General features: G+C 42.5%; 1 protein-coding gene across 1 annotated transcript; it reads right to left on the bottom strand.

The window, feature by feature from the left end:
* Positions 1-8,791: 8,791 nt before the first annotated feature.
* Positions 8,792-16,730, bottom strand: LOC310871920 (uncharacterized protein; the record flags this gene model as incomplete). The annotated part of the gene is made up of 5 exons (XM_083783558.1): positions 8,792-9,353; positions 11,690-11,791; positions 12,843-13,013; positions 14,911-15,243; positions 16,608-16,730. 5 exons carry the CDS (start codon positions 16,728-16,730, stop codon positions 9,216-9,218), a joined length of 867 nt encoding a protein of 288 aa, XP_083639684.1. The 3' UTR covers positions 8,792-9,215.
* Between the last annotated feature and the right edge of the window lie 1,025 nt (positions 16,731-17,755).

Genomic DNA, 17,755 nt, shown 5'->3' with positions numbered 1-17,755 from the left:
TAAAAATGGGATAAAAATGTCTAAATATAGACGTCTAAAACACGTCTAAAAATAGACGTGTTTTAGACATCTATTTTTAGACGTTTTTTATCCCATTTTTGACCATGGGCTATAGCCCATACTGTACGGCATACTATAGCAAGCCGTTTTTCATCATTTTTGAGGATTTGGAAAAAAAAAAAAAAAAAAAAAAACGATGGGCTATAACCCATCGTTTTTTTTTCTTCACTTTTTTCAAATCCTCAAAAATGATGAAAAACGGCGTGCTATAGTATGCCGTACAGTATGGGCTATTAGACGAGCGTCTAAAAATGGGATAAAAATGTCTAAAAATAGACGTCTAAAACACGTCTAAAAATAGACGTGTTTTAGACGTCTATTTTTAAACGTTTTTTATCCCATTTTTGACCATGGGCTATAGCCCATACTGTACGGCATACTATAGCAAGCCGTTTTTCATCATTTTTGAGGATTTGAAAAAAAAAAAAAAAAAGAAAAAACGATGGGCTATAACCCATCGTTTTCTTTCTTCACTTTTTTCAAATCCTCAAAAATGATGAAAAACGGCGTGCTATAGTATGCCGTACAGTATGGGCTATTAGACGAGCGTCTATAACCCATCGTTTTTTTTTCTTCACTTTTTTCAAATCCTCAAAAATGATGAAAAACGGCGTGCTATAGTATGCCGTACAGTATGGGCTATTAGACGAGCGTCTAAAAATGGGATAAAAATGTCAAAAAAATAGACGTCTAAAACACGTCTAAAAATAGACGTGTTTTAGACGTCTATTTTTAGACGTTTTTTATCCCATTTTTGACCATGGGCTATAGCCCATACTGTACGGCATACTATAGCAAGCCGTTTTTCATCATTTTTGAGGATTTGAAAAAAAAAAAAAAAAAAAAAAAACGATGGGCTATAACCCATCGTTTTTTTTTTTTCATTTTTTTCAAATCCTCAAAAATGATGAAAAACGGCGTGCTATAGTATGCCGTACAGTATGGGCTATTAGACGAGCGTCTAAAAATGGGATAAAAATGTCTAAAAATAGACGTCTAAAACACGTCTAAAAATAGACGTGTTTTAGACGTCTATTTTTAGACGTTTTTTATCCCATTTTTGACCATGGGCTATAGCCCATACTGTACGGCATACTATAGCAAGCCGTTTTTCATCATTTTTGAGGATTTGAAAAAAAAACAAAAAAAAAAAAAAACGATGGGCTATATAACCCATCGTTTTTTTTTCTTCACTTTTTTCAAATCCTCAAAAATGATGAAAAACGGCGTGCTATAGTATGCCGTACAGTATGGGCTATTAGACGAGCGTCTAAAAACGGGATAAAAATGTCTAAAAAATAGACGTCTAAAACACGTCTAAAAATAGACGTGTTTTAGACGTCTATTTTTAGCCGTTTTTTAGACGTCTATTTTTAGACGTTTTTTATCCCATTTTTAGACGCACGTCTAATAGCCGGCTATTGCTCAGTGGGATAGTCAAAAATGATGAAAAACGAGGATTTAAAAAAAAATTAAAAAATCAAAAAACGATAACCCATCATTTCTTTTTTTTTCTTTTTTTTTTTCAAACCTCAAAAATGATAAAAGACGGCGTGCTATAGTATGCTGTACGGTATGGGCTATGGGCCCATGGTCAAAAATGATGAAAAACCAGGATAAAAAAAATTCAAAAATTCAAAAAACGATGGGCTATAACCCATCGGGTTTTTTTTTCATTCTTTTCAAATCCTCAAAAATGATGAAAAACGGCGTGCTACAGTATGCCGTACGATATGGGCTATTAGACGTTTAGACGATATGGGCTAATAGACGTCTAAACAACGTCTAAAAATAGACGTATAAAACACGTATATTTTTAGACGTGTTTTAGATGTCTATTTTTAGACGTTTTTTATCCCATTTTTAGACGCACGTCTAATAGCCGGCTATTGCTCAGTGAGTTAGGGTTAGCGCGCCGTTTTTCATAATTTTTGAGGATTTGAAAAAAATGAAAAAAATGAAAAAAACGATGGGTTATAGCCCATCGTTTTTTGGTCTAATATACGTCTAATATTCGTCTAGGAATAGACGTCTAAAAAACTTTCATTTTTAGACGTTTTTTATCCCATGTTTAGACGCACGTCTAATAGCCGGCTATTGCTCAGTGGGCATATGGTACGGCATACTATAGCACGCTGTTTTTCATCATTTTTGAGGATTTGAAAAGAATGAAAAAACGATGGGTTATAGCCCATCGTTTTTTGGTCTAATATACGTCTAATATTCGTCTAGGAATAGACGTCTAAAAAACTTTCATTTTTAGACGTTTTTTATCCCATGTTTAGACGCACGTCTAATAGCCGGCTATTGCTCAGTGGGTTAGGGTTAGCACGCCGTTTTTCTCTGGTTCATGTTCACCGAGTATACCCGGAAAAACCCAAGTTTGCAATTAGAGAGAGAATCCAATCAACACTTTCCGATCTCTGAAGCGTGACTGTGCCATCTGCAACCACAGGTATATACGCTATAATAATATGGTAGATCTCTGAAGCATGACTGTGCCATCTGCAACCACAGGTATACCCTATAATAATATGGTAGATCTCTGAAGCATGACTGTGCCATCTGCAACCACAGGTATACGCTATAATAATATGGTAGATCTCTGAAGCGTGACTGTGCCATCTGCAACCACAGGTATACCCTATAATAATATGGTAGATCTCTGAAGCATGACTGTGCCATCTGCAACCACAGGTATACCCTATAATAATATGGTAGATCTCTGAAGCGTGACTGTGCCATCTGCAACAACAGGTATACGCTATAATAATATGGTAGATCTCTGAAGCGTGACTGTGCCATCTGCAACCACAGGTATACGCTATAATAATATGGTAGGCTATCTCTGTTGCCACTTTTGCTGCAAACGAGTGAGAGAACGCCAGAGGAGATAATAATCAATCCAGCCAAGCAGTTTTTAGTATTTAATTATTTAAGTATTCAATTAATCAAATAAAAATACTTCTGTGGTATATTTATTCTTATTTAATCTCATCCTAAGTGGCGAACAACATCTCTTCTCTCCTCTCCTCTCCTCTCCTCTCCTCTCCTCTCCTCTCCTCTCCTCTCCTCTCCTCTCCTCTCCTCTCCTCTCCTCTCCTCTCCTCTCCTCTCCTCTCCCCTCCCCTCCCCTCCCCCTCCCCTCTAACCCTAACCCTAACCCTAACCCTTAAATATAAATATAAGAGAATTGAAGAGTAGCTCCTAAAAGAATCGGCAGAAGGCGCACACGGTACGTTACATGTTGTTGGTCTCTGTGTTTGTAAATAGTGTTGTAGTTCCATCAATTGTTTGTTTGTTTAAGTTTCATTGTGTTTGTTTACCATAAATCCGGAAGTCATGATTGACCAAGTTACAACAAGGACATTCACATTGCATACTTCATGGTGGTTTAAAAGAATATTTGTATGTTTTGTGTTACAGTTTTTCACGGTGTCAAATGGGGAGAAATAAAACGACCTTAAAGACATCTGTTGGAGCGTTGTCATATTTCTGCTGGCTAGGAGCCGCTACATCAGGGTTCTGTGTTTGCGGGTTTTTAACTGTATTTCCTCTTTTTTTCTCCATAGAAGTGTATATTTGTACGTCATTCAATGTTTCCGATGAATTGAAAATGGCGGACCCTTATGTAAACAAGTCTTTGTGCTTTTTCTGGTTCTATCCTGAAGTAAGGCGATTTTGTATTAAATGTACCCATTCTGCATACTATGAAAAAAAGAATACATCAATCAATCAGTGTATACATCAGTGTATACATCATATTTAAGTGTCTGCTGAAAACGTACTTTTTACACGTGAATGTAATTTCTATTTGATGTCTTGGAATTCCACCCATTCTGTCAGCTCAGTAGTAATTACAGACAACAAATAGCATGCATGCAGCAGTAATGCTCTGTCCTAATTAAAATAAAATAAAAGTGTCACTTATTCATGGGTTTGTAATCAATCAAGACTCATTGGAGGCAATTAAGGCTTCCGGGTCTTATGCCAAAGGACACTTCAGCATCTGGACATGGAGGAGCATGGATTGGATCCACCGACCGACTCATGCAGCGATCATTGGACGACCTGCTCTACCTCCTGAGCCCTCATTGGACGACCTGCTCTACCTCCTGAGCCCTCATTGGACGACCTGCTCTACCTCCTGAGCCCTCATTGGACGACCTGCTCTACCTCCTGAGCCACACAGCCGCCATGCAGTGGATGCAGCTGCAGGACATGAGGGACAGAGATAGAGGCGTGCGTGCGTGCGTTTGCACACACACACACGCACACAGACAAAATGGCTTGACCCAAAAGAGCCACACTGGCACTCAGGCAGATGGTTGTAATCCCTTTTCTTTTTTTTACTAACGCTGAAATGAATCACGTCTCTAAATGCCGTGTGCGACAATGGGAGAGGAATTCCAATTACAACATGGAGCCATTTCGAAACCACCATCTGCATGTTGAACTTTAATACAAGGAACACCATTCCAAAATATAGGTGCGACTGTCAAGGCCATACTGTATTAAAACATTTTTTGTAGAGCAGTGGTTCCCAAAGTGGGGTCCGGGGACCCACAGGGGTCCTTGAGGGTATTCCAGGGGGTCCCCAGCTAAATGATAGTTAGGAACCAAATGGAACCTAACGGGTCCATTTGCTTTTATTTGTGCACTCTCAGAGTTAAATTAACACTGATTTTACAATATAAATTGGGGTCTCAGAGATAGAAATGCCATTAAATGGGTAAAAGAAAAAGACCTGTGGATCTTCATTAGGTCATCACATCATTTTAATACTCATCAAACCATTCAGTGACCCCTTGTGGGTCTCGTCAGGACAGTAATATTTCATCATAGGATATAGGTGATCAGTGATCACTCTGCATTTGCAGCGTGATCACCTATACACTGGTGATCTATGGGCCAATTCTATTTTCAAATGGTTTATTGGCATTTCTTAAACCAAAATAGCATACCAAATTTCTTGTAGGCTACAACTGTAATACAAATAATTAAAGTAGCTATCTTCTGGCCCAGGCCGTAGCGTAGCGGTCTGGGCACCGGACTGGTAATCCAGTCGCAGTGTGCCGCGGGTTCGACTCCCGGACCCGACACGGCCTTTACTGCATGTCATCCCCCCATCTCTCTCCCGTTTCCTGTCAGCCTACTGTCTGTCCCTTCAAAAATCAATAAAAGGCGTAAGCCGCAAAAAAATATCTTAAAAAAAAAAAAAAAAAAGTAGCTATCTTCTTAAGCGCAAACGTGCGTGAGCACTGAGCGTACATGCTGTCCGCGACTGGTTGCATGCCGACGCGTAGCGTAAAAAGGTCTAGATTTCACGGGACCGAAAATACGCTTGAATGGATTGATTTAATCTATGGTATATTTATTATGGAAAGAATTAGGCTACATTCAGCTTTAGAGGCCAGGTTGAAGTCTTCACAGATAACTGGTTTAGATGGATTGCTCAAATCTCGACAATGAGACCTGATTTTGTTTAAATTAATTTGTTTAACCTGTAGAAGCAGATACACCTGTTTGAGGTACTATTTATGATCATCAATAGAGAAGAGAGGCAGTTTTTCCCCCTTGTGTGTATTGTATGTATATTGTCTTGTTTTGTATTGTCTGTATTGTCAATTGTCAGTCGTTTCGTTTTCATGTTTGTCTGATTAAAATTCAATAAAAAGTAAATTGAAAAAAGAAAATGTATTACGAGTCCCGTCAGTCTGAAAAGGCCTTATAACTCTACTAATACAGGGGTTGACACTAAGGTCTCGGAGGCACTTGCCCGTCGCGCAAGAGCAGGTCATGTTTTGCCCAAAGGGCCATCTCTCCGGTTCAGTCTATCCTTTTAATACTCTATGGGTGGGATACACCGTTGTCCAGAACCGGCGCAAAAGCCTATGCCCGGGATCTGGACAGGGCCCGTGCCCAGGCACTCCATATATGGAGCTGGCCTGACATCACAATGATGTTCTGACATCTGCATAGACTCCATATTTGGGCATGCCTGACAGAACTTCATGGGCATAAAAGGGACACATACAGTACATAACTACCCATGTTACAATCTCCATATTTGGCCCAGGCCGACCTAGAGTTCCACATATATGGAGACGACAGACATCTAGTGCTAACGTAGAACTCCATATATGGATATAGACGACATCATCATCATCAGCATCATGGTGACAAGCATTCAGCCGACCCTATTTAAAAGTACCACTGCATGTTTTTCATCTCACTTCATACTCGACTTCATTCAGGTCTTGTGGGGTTAAGGGTTATTACTGCGGCGATATGATAAGACGGCGGTTCTTCCTCCTCTCTACGGTGGGCGCAGTCATCATCATCATCATTTTCATGGCTATGTATGAACAGCCACGTGACACTCTCCACACGATCCCCCGCTCCATCACCCCTCTCTCGGACACCCCGCACCTCATGGTTTCAGCCTACATGGACGACAGGGTGGAGGGCTGGGACGTGCGCATCATCGCCATACTCCGGAAAGACGCCATTGTGCCTCTCTACTGCGTGTTCCGCTGTGGCGGCCACTCGTCGGACCACAGCAGCACCCCTGCTGGCTTCCATTCCATTCCATTCCATTCATACCTCGTATGAATCTGATCTCAGGTCAGAATGGGTAAAAAAAAGCTGTTCAATAGTCCTTGTCAGTATAGCTGCAGTCTTCTTTTGGATGAGTGGAACCTCTTGAGCAGCATTTCTTTCCATTCGTCTCTGAACTTCTTAGTCAAGTCATTCTCGAATGCCAGTTGGATCAGATTGGCTTTCCGATTGTGTAGCATACTGCGTCGGTGATCAGAGAATACATTCTTCAGCGTGGAGAAAGAATTCTCGCACATAGCAGTCGAGGCCCCAAATGTCAGTGCGTGTTTGAATGCAGTCAGCACCACTGGCAAGGTTGCCAGAGAGCTGGCGTGTTCCAAAATCAGTTGGCACAAAGTCACTTTCTCCTGCTTCTTGTCCGCTGAGCCTGTGCCTGGGCGCTCAAAAAAGGCACGTGCAACGGTAAACTGTGCCTCGTTTGTTTCAGTGTTCGTCAAATCCAGTAGTGGCTTCACTTTGCTGGAATTCAAAAAGTTCTTGCTGGAAGGGTCGAGTGCATCCAAAGCTTGGATATACGTGCTGTTGCGCTCGCTGAAACGCGCGGGCATTTCACCAAGAACAGAGTCCAGAATGCCAAAAAACAGCCGCTTGCACTCCTGTTCTGTGCTCGCTTCACGTTGACCAAGACTCTCCTCGACAACGAAATCCTGCAGAAAACAGCTGACTTGTTGTTGCCGTTTTGGACGTCCCGGTGTCGCATCATCAGCTACAGTGTCAGCCCACAGTTGATCAAATTCTGCATCGGCTGAATCGGCTATTTTCGCTTATTTTGGGCTTGTTTTCATATACCCTACATTTAGCATTATATTGATCAATCCTTATCCTGTAGAACAAGTACATTATCGCGCTATATTACATATCGATGCGATCTGCGTTATTATGACCTTAATTTTCATGGCAGGTACATTCCAAAGCAACTATAATAATAACCACGTTATGGTGACATAATGTTACAATGTTACATTAAATACATTCAAGTCTTCTTCTGCTGGAACTAGGAAGCCATCACCAGTGCCCCCAACTGGAGCCTGGAACATTAGCATGAATTAGCTTACATCTCTCAAGGGTCTTTTCCCATAATAAAGAAACTTGAATCACCCTGACCACTGCAACAATGACATAGCACCCCTCCCCACCCCAAGGATGTCCGATAGGTGATGAATGTTGTTTTTCCAGTTCTAGATGGGAGCTCATTAAGATCCTGCTGCATCTTGTATGAAGATGCATCCTTACCTCCTTCCTTTCAATGCCTGGAAATGTACCATTGTTTTGTCTGCAACTATAGAGTTATAACCAATAACCAAAAACCAATCCATCACGCAAGGTAGTTACATTATCGCGCATTATTAGTTACACAAAAAATAAAAAATAATAAAAATAAAAATATTATATTTATAAAAAAAAAACTTCCACTTTTGATCTAAGGGGGCAGAGAGGTTGATCTAAGGGGGCAAACACCCCCTTTGCCCCCTCGTGGCGCCGGGCCTGGCTGAAGACAAAAGCATTGAGAGCATGATATGTGAAGGGGGAGTTGACAAACTATACATATTGAGCCTATGACCCACAGTATGGCATCCCTAGTATCAGATTCAGTAGATCCTGTGATATTTTGTGGTCGGATGTAATTTCCTGGGGTCTATAAAGTAATTAAGTAATAAAGGAATCTGTTCGAATGCCCCTGCCCCCCTGTCAAAAATGGCTAAAATCACTAAAACAAAAGAAAGCAGAAAAATAATAATAATAATAACACCTATGAACCTTGGTTGAAAAAAAAAAAAAAGTTGTGCTGCTTGTCGTCCAGTGCATGGCATAAATGTTTTTGTCTGCAGTCCCTTCACTGCCAAGGGCTTTCGGTGCCTTCTTATTCAAGGGGCAAAATAAATCACCCCAGGTCAACACTCAACAACACTCAACACATGTTGTAACTGCATACTGCAACCAGCAACGCTTTACTTAGTTATCAGCCGTAAATAAAGCTACATTTCAATTAAAAAATATATATCTGGCAAATAGAATCCGAGATAAATGTTTATTAAAAATGAAGTCTGGGCACGATATTATTTCATAATTCAATAAAAACCTAAAAACGAACTCTAACTTGGCAGTGAATGAGGTAACAGGCCTCTCCTTAAGCCATATGCTTGTCATTAGCGATCTAGTAATTTTGGCTAATTAGTAATTATTATTATTATTATTATTATTATTAGTAACAATCATGAATAACAGAATTGTATTATACAATTCTGTTATTCATGATTGTCACCTTGCTGAAACATAACATTTCTTGAAGATCAGTTATTTTTGGCAAGTGACACAGTATTATAATAATAATAATAATAAAAGTACTTCTGTAATACAGTATACACTTAAGCTTAACCTGTAGCTTTTGTGTGAGATATGTTTTCTGTTTTTAGATAGATAAATGTATTCATCTTATAGGAAAACGTTTGCTGTTAAATATTCAAAGACTTGCGCCAGCTAAAGTTTATGGTTTAAAGCCATAAAGGTGACAGTGACTCAGGTCTGACTGGTTCTCATTCGGTCATGGGTGTCATCAGCTCTTCCAGGGCTCTGTCTCTGTGGTTCTCGTGGACGAGCAGAACCTCCTTGATGGCGTTCTGCTGGAAGCCCATCTCCTTGAACTGAGTCAGGAGGCGCAGGAACTCAGCAGCCTGGGAAGAATGAACCATGTGTGCATGAATACAGACAGTGAGGTGAGTAAAGGTTGAAACAAACCAACGTTGTTACATTCAATGAGATAACTGAAGGTTAAAAACAAACAATGCTCATGGCCCACTGTCCACAGATGGAGAACCACCTTAAGATGTTTAGAGAGAGAGAGTGCTGCCATTGAGGGGTGAGAAAACGTGACCCACGTAGCCCTCGAGAGGGACAAGCTGGAGTTTTAAATACACCTTTTTCAATGAGAGCAGTGCAGATATCAACAATTTTAGGTTGTGTGTGCAACATGGCAACTATTTTAATGTGTTGTACAGTGACAACTAAAGTCTCCGTAATAATTATTTTATGCTATTACTAAGAAACGATCTTAAAGAAAGTGATTTAAGATAATTTAAGGTGGGCTCTCTTGCGTTCACTCACTGAAGTGACTGAAAGGCCGTATTCTTGCGATACTGCCGGCTCAGAAACTCCGAGGCACCCAGCTACAGCATTTTAAACTCTGAGGCACCCAGCTACAGCATTTTAAACTCCGAGGCACCCAGCTACAGCATTCTAAACTCTGAGGCACCCAGCTACAGCATTTTAAACTCTGAGGCACCCAGCTACAGCATTTTAAACTCCGAGGCACCCAGCTACAGCATTTTAAACTTTGAGGCACCCAGCTACAGCATTTTAAACTCTGAGGCACCCAGCTACAGCATTCTAAACTCTGAGGCACCCAGCTACAGCATTCTAAACTCTGAGGCACCCAGCCACAGCATTTTAAACTCCGAGGCACCCAGCTACAGCATTTTAAACTCCGAGGCACCCAGCTACAGCATTTTAAACTCTGAGGCACCCAGCTACAGCATTTTAAACTCTGAGGCACCCAGCTACAGCATTTTAAACTCTGAGGCACCCAGCTACAGCATTTTAAACTCTGAGGCACCCAGCTACAGCATTTTAAACTCTGAGGCACCCAGCTACAGCATTCTAAACTCTGAGGCACCCAGCTACAGCATTCTAAACTCTGAGGCACCCAGCCACAGCATTTTAAACTCCGAGGCACCCAGCTACAGCATTTTAAACTCCGAGGCACCCAGCTACAGCATTTTAAACTCTGAGGCACCCAGCTACAGCATTTTAAACTCTGAGGCACCCAGCTACAGCATTTTAAACTCTGAGGCACCCAGCTACAGCATTTTAAACTCTGAGGCACCCAGCTACAGCATTTTAAACTCTGAGGCACCCAGCTACAGCATTCTAAACTCTGAGGCACCCAGCTACAGCATTTTAAACTCAGAGGCACCCAGCTACAGCATTTTAAACTCCGAGGCACCCAGCTACAGCATTTTAAACTCCGAGGCACCCAGCTACAGCATTTTAAACTCTGAGGCACCCAGCTACAGCATTTTAAACTCTGAGGCACCCAGCTACAGCATTTTAAACTCTGAGGCACCCAGCCACAGCATTCTAAACTCTGAGGCACCCAGCTACAGCATTGCAGAAACTCTTATTGTTCTCTTTCGAGACGTCAATATATTGTGTGCAAATCAGAAAACAAGGTTTCCAAAAGATAAGCTGTGATGTCTTTCATTTGCCTGTATTATTTTTTACAAAGGCCACAGTCAATTAAAAATGATGCTTGTTCACACCTTGTCTACTTGACTCTCATACAGCGTGTCCACACTTGAGCATACAGGCGTGGCCGTTTTCCGCTGTCTGCCGGTGTCTTTTCCGGGTTTTTAGACAGATGGTGGATGTAAAACAAGAAAAGACGCCGGCAGACAGCGGAAAACGGCCACGCCTGTCTGTCCAGGTCTGACAACAGCTATATAGAGTACAGTGCATTCCGTCCACTTCCGATGCAGGGCTTTGTATTTACTATTCGCCTCCCCATAACCACAGTCCCATGAAGTGAACGGAGATGTCGCAACTCTCCTTCAATGGCTCTGCTTCATACGACCACTGATGATTTTACTGTGCAGTTGTCTCTGCTTCCCAGTGTTGATTTAGTCGACTAAAAATAAGACGGAAATTGTTCGTCGACTAAATGGAAACTAAGACTATTATGTTGACAATTTCTTCAGCAAATAAAAACTCAGCTACAATGTTTTTAAGGGACTAGTGGACAAGAGATGCATTATAAGTCATTTTACAATCTGTTGCATGCTGCAAATATTTGCATCAGGTGTAAAAACAGCGGATCATATACCCCAAATGGAATAGAGACACAGGCTTTACTCCGAGGTGGAAAGCCTGGCGAGGCGAGGTTAATTCAAGAGACTATGACAACATTTGCTGCCAAAAACAACACTGTGAGTGCTTCCCCTGATGTGTTCCTCACCTTGCTCTCGCAGCACTGAAACATCTCCAGAGCCTCTTCTACCTGGGCTTCATCATGACCCAACGCACACAGACGCTCACGGGCCACCAGGTAGCTCAGGATCTGGTGTCAGAAGTACAAGTAATCCAGGGAAAACATATTTTTGAGTTAAATTCAGACAGAGGATTTGACGGCATATCCCCCATATTTTCAGCAGCCTATTACAGATACTGTAATTCTTGGGGTCATTGACATGAAACCGTGGTTTCAACCTCCTTTGGTTTAGGCCTCGACCCCCAGAAATATGTGAACTGGGGACCCCCCTCCCTCCCCACCATGATACACACTTGGAAATAGGACTTGAGGCATTACATTTTGTTTGACTCAGTTCCCCCAGATTCTTTTCAAGCTCACGAGGCATTGTAGATCAGCTATTTTCACAATATTTTGCTCTTTCTTTTTAGTTGAAAATTTGGCCAATGTTTGACCAGTTTTTTATAGGCCTACTGTTTGTTGATTATTTTGATGCATTGATGATTCATTTAATTTCCTTTTCTTTTTTAGGTATTAAAAAGGTCCGTAAATTGTCACTTTACTTATCTGGGAACCCCCTCAAAATCATGTGCGGACCCAGCCTAGGCTAGCCAGACTCATATCACACTGTCGCATCCGCCGCAGGCAATTCGTTTTTTGCCAACGGCAGATTCATGTCTGGTTTATTAGCCAGGCTAGTACGGAGGGCCCACCCTGGTGGGGGTCGCGACCAGTGTTGTTTTCATCGACTAAAACTATGACGAAAACTAAACGGAAACTGAATGAAAACTAAGCTATGATGCCTAAAACTAAGACTAAATATACTGACAATTTCGTCAACAAAACTAAAATTTTAGGGAGGGACTAGTGAACAAGAGATCATTTTGCACTTGGTTGCATCATGCTGAAAATAGCTTATCTACAAGCTCACAACGCTTATATTATTATACATTTTGGTCTTATGATATTTAGTCGACTAAAACTAGACTAAAACTAAGACATTCTAGGTGACTAAAATGTGACTGAAACGAAATGAAAACTATTCAAGAGACCGTGACTTCAACTAAAATCTAAATTCGCTGCCAAAAACAACAGCGGTCGCGACCCACAGGTTGAGAACCACTGGCGTACAGAACAGTACCTTCTCTGGCCTGCGATAGCCGGTCTTCTGCAGGGCCTGGATGGCCGTGCGTAGAGGATAGCCCTGCTCAATGACGGCTTCCAGCAGCTCTCTCTCCTCCTGAGTCAGAGCTGACAGCAGCTCTGCAGACGAGTCAAGGAAAATCCCATGAGATCCACAAGGCCGCACAACCTATAGAGTATACAGGGTGAGACGGAGAGCTCACGATGAGCTGTGTGTGTGTTTGTGAACCTGTATCAAGGGAGGAACAGAACTAGCCTGGGTAAACCCACTCCCCCTGCTGGACAACATTTCATTCTGTTGTCCAGCAGGGGGAGTGGGTTTACCCAGGCTAGAACAGAACAGCACCGAACTGCATACTGCAGGCTCATGGACTGATCTGTAGCAAAACTAGAAAAACATATCGCTCATGAACAGCCTAGAATACTGTTTCCCAACCAGTGGGTCGGGACCCATTTGTGGGTCGCAGACACATTCCCAAAAAAGCTTAACTTTACATGAATTAATAACAAAATCCAATGATTTCTTTCAGGAATGTCATGAAGAAATGAAAAAAAAAATCGAAGAAATTCCATAAATTAGAACAGATAAGTAGTGAAAATAGCCGATCCACAAGCTCACAATGTGGCATGAAGTGACACATTGATGAGCTTGTAGATCAGCTATTTTCACTAGTTTGGCTCGCGAGCAAATATCTCATTTCTGTTTTGGGTCACGGGCTGAAAAGTTTGGGAACCACTGGCCTAGAACAGCATGCTGGCACATGAGGAACAGCATGAGGAACAGCATGAGGAACAGCATGCTGGCACATGAGGAACAGCATGAGGAACAGCATGCTGGCACATGAGGAACAGAATCTATACTAACTGGCACCTGATCTGTGAACCTACAGTAGCAAGGGATTGACAACACTGAACATACAGGCTCCATGAGCATCATCATAACACTGAACATACAGGCTCCATGATCATCATCATAAGAACATATCACTGAACATATACCGCTGAACATATCAGTGAACATACAGGCTCCATGATCATCATCATAAGAATGGAAAGCATTTTTGTTTTGCCATTGAGTTAAAAGACAGGCTTAACCCATTTTGGGGGCGGGAACCCCTTTTTAGCTACTTTAGCTATTGACAAATAGCAGATCTACGAGGTCTTGTAGGTCAGCTATTTTTGAAAAATCATGAAAATGTGTCGCAAATCTTTGAATATATTCTTTCAGAGCGAATGCTTTTAACTCATATCTTTGTTTCTGGGGCCAGTGGGGGGATCCCTGGAACTACATATTTTCAGATGGGGGTCAGCAGCCAATTACAGAAATTTATTGGGGTCATTGACATGAAATATTGACAACCACTGAAACATGACGTTTTTCATAAAATTGTCATGATTTAGAAGACTTATTTTTCTCTCTCGACGTCAGGCTTAATGCGATAACATATAGTTGACCTTCTGCCTGCGGTTTCTACCAGCGGTGCCTGCAGAGTACGGCCGTGGCTGGGAGGGGCTGCCCGGACGGGACTTCAACGAGGGCTTTCTAGAAGCCTTGTTGTGTCTTCTATGGCAGCGAGGACTGGTCTGCTGCGGTGCAGGGGCAGCTTGTCTGAGAGAGAGAGAGAGAGAGAGAGAGAGAGAGAGAGAGACCCCAGGGCCCAAACGTACAACAATAATACATTATGAATTAAATGTACATGTGCCCCCTATTTCAAAAACAGTGAAAACAGGCGATCTATAAGCTTGTATCTGCTATCTTCATTATTTCTTAAAGGTTTTTTTTTTTCAATTTATGGAATAGTTTAGAAAAATCGAATTAGTCCTGTAGGCCATATGTGTGTGTGTGTATTATTATATTATTATTATTTTATTTATTTTGTAGGCTTTTGTAGGTAACATAACATAACCGTGACCCCCAGAAAGGGTTCAGACCCCATTGCTAGTGCTCTTCATGCATATAGCATGCATTGGTCTGCAGGGTGCAGCCATGCATGCACGCAGCCATGCAGCCATGCATGCACGCAGCCCAACCTCTCTCCTCCTCTGCTCCTGGGGCGACACCGCACTGCCTCGTCCGCGACGGCGGAGTACACCTCCTCGTCCTCGGAGTAGCCGGCCGCCACCTCACTGCTGGAGATGAGCAGGCGAACGGAGCGATGCTGGGGCCGGCGGGCCCAGGCCTCCGCCACAGAGCCCAGGCTGTGGCGCCTCTGGAGGGGACGAGAGGAGGAGGAGGAGCCCTCCCCGCCTGCTGCCGCCGCCCTGCGGACCTCCCACGGGCTGGTGAACATCAGCCAGTACGGGGGACACGACGGAGACTCCTGGTAGACGGGCCACGCCTCCCTGCCGTAGCCATGCTGGAGGCCGCTTAACACCCAGTTCTCCAGGGTGAACTCGTACTGTTAAATGACCAATAATACCGGCGTGTTATATAAAAAAGGGTTTCATTATACAATATCAAGGTGCAACATCAAGCATTGATGTATGTGTGGATAATATACTATGTATATCAGTGGTTCCCAAACGTTTTACATCAAAAAAGTCAATCAAAGAACAAGATTCCTTTACAGGATCTCCTCACTGGTCAGCAAAAACACCTTGAAGACCTTAACAGGAGCCCTCGTACAAGGTTTCTTTGACTATGCATCCACCTCTTGGTACCACAGCACCTCAAAGGCCCTTAAAACAAGGCTCCAGACCTCCCAAAACAAACTGGTCAGGCTCCTACTTGGCCTCACCCCCCGAACCCACCTCACCCCTGCCCACTTTGACAGGCTGGGATGGCTTAGGGTCGACGACAGAGTACAGCATCTTGCAATGGGTCTGGTCCACAAGATTCGATACACCACCAAGATACCCATGTACCTGGATAAATACTTCCTTAATGTAAACTAAGTCCACACCCACAACACCAGAGGGAGTGCAACAAAACATGTACAACCCAGATTCGGCACAAACAAGGGACTAAATTATTTTCGCTCCTATGCCACCAAAATGTGGAACGCCCTACCAACAGTCATTAAGACATGTGAATCCCTTGACTCCTTCAAAACCGCTCTCAAAGGGCACCTACGGATGGCTGCAATTCGAAACTGGCCTCTGTAAAATCTGAATCCCCCCATTTCCCCTCACTGTATAATGTATCTTTTCCCTTTTTGCTTCCTATATGATGAATTCCTGTTCTGTTCTTTAGCTACATAGAAATGTCTATTTGTATGTCTCTAAATGTTTGTATGTCTCTAAATGTTTTGATGAATTGAACAATGTGGACCCTGTTGTAAACAAGTGTAATGCTTAATTGGGTCGTCCACTCACAGTTAACAGTCTTTGTATTGAGTTTGTGCTTAAAATGTACTGTAAATTCTACAAACTGTTAATAAATATTTCAATCAATCAATCAATCAATCAATACATTACAGTACAGCACCACTCACTTCAGACAGGTCTGACTTTTGAGTGGTGCAACCACTCCTATAGATTATAGACAGCTATGTGTGTCCCTGGTTTCCCTGGGTCTCTGGGTCTGTCCCTGGGTCCTTGGGTCCCTGGGTCTGTCCGAGCACGAAAATAGCGTTATAGCGCTTGTTCACCACCAAGTGTCCCTGTTGCACAGCTTAACACACAGACACACACAGGCCAGGGAGGAGGGCTTGTACAGTGCAGCACAGCACAGCGCAGCGCAACCACTCACTTCAGACGGGTCTGATTTTTTATTTTGGAATATGACCCATGGGTAACCCTGCTGTATATGAGCCCGGCTGACCTCAGTGTCGCGTAGGATCTGCAGGTAGTCAGGGATGTGGATGTCTGGAGCTGTCACTGCTTCCATCGGTTCCACCAGTGAGCCCAGTGCCGTCTCAAATGGAAGCTCGTCCAGGTTGTTCATTGTCACCAAACCATACACCTGAGATATAACAAATGATTATAGATCTGTTATTTACTTATTTTGGGTGTGCAAACACTTCTCCCCACCCTATGCCAGTTCAAGATTTTTCCTAAATTTTGATGCAATTTTGAAATATTTAAATATGGAATAGATTACATTTAACAAAGGTGTTTAAAACATTTTCCATTGACCACCATGTATTCCGTGGACCACTGGTTGAGAAACAGTGGTCTTCAAGCGAAGGCTCCCAAACTTTTCAGGCTTTTCAATTTTAATTGGGGACCCCCACCCTGACAAGCACTTGCATTTGTAGGCATTACATTTAGTTCAACTAGAATTCTTTGGGGGGAAATGAGGCATTGCAGCTTTATTCACAATGTTTGCCTCTTTTTCTTATGTCATATTTGACAATTTGGCCAATTTGTTTTTTTTAGAAAGGTCTTAATAGTCCTCAAATTATAACTTTAGAAATGTGCAGATACCCTGCATCAGAGCCATAGAGTAAGACAGAGTTACGACATTGAGGGGGCAGAAAACAGCCTGGTCACGTGGTTCATGTATACTCACGCGGGCCCATAGACTCCAATGCATTCCGTAAACTTCCGGTTGTCCCTTTTCAATAGAAGGCAATGTAGAAGAGTCTGGCCCCATGAAGTGAACGGAGTTGTCGTTTCTCTGTCTTATACTCTATGGCTCTGCCCTGTATCTGCATACTGTAGGCCTACTGTATGTTGGCTTGTTTACTGCTGAGTGAGAAAACAATGTTACACATCTGTGGACCGCCCCCTGGGGCTCCCGACCCCCAAGTTTGGGAAACACTGTTAGACTATATTATAGCTCACCTCATTGTGTTATCAGCACATCAGAATTAGAATCAGAATCCATCTTTAACGTCACATCACATTACAAGTATAAGGGTGGGTGAAAAACGTGTGCAGGTTCATCATTGCAGTTCAAAAGGATAGAGAGAGAAGAGCATATAAAGTGCATAATCTGCATGATACAATTGCGGGTGCATAATAAAT

This window comes from Protomyctophum parallelum, assembly GCF_964188405.1.
Source record: "Protomyctophum parallelum genome assembly, chromosome: 15".
NCBI classification, from domain to species: domain Eukaryota; kingdom Metazoa; phylum Chordata; class Actinopteri; order Myctophiformes; family Myctophidae; genus Protomyctophum; species Protomyctophum parallelum.
Note: the sequence above shows the minus strand (reverse complement) of the source record. Positions and strands in the feature narration are given on the sequence as shown.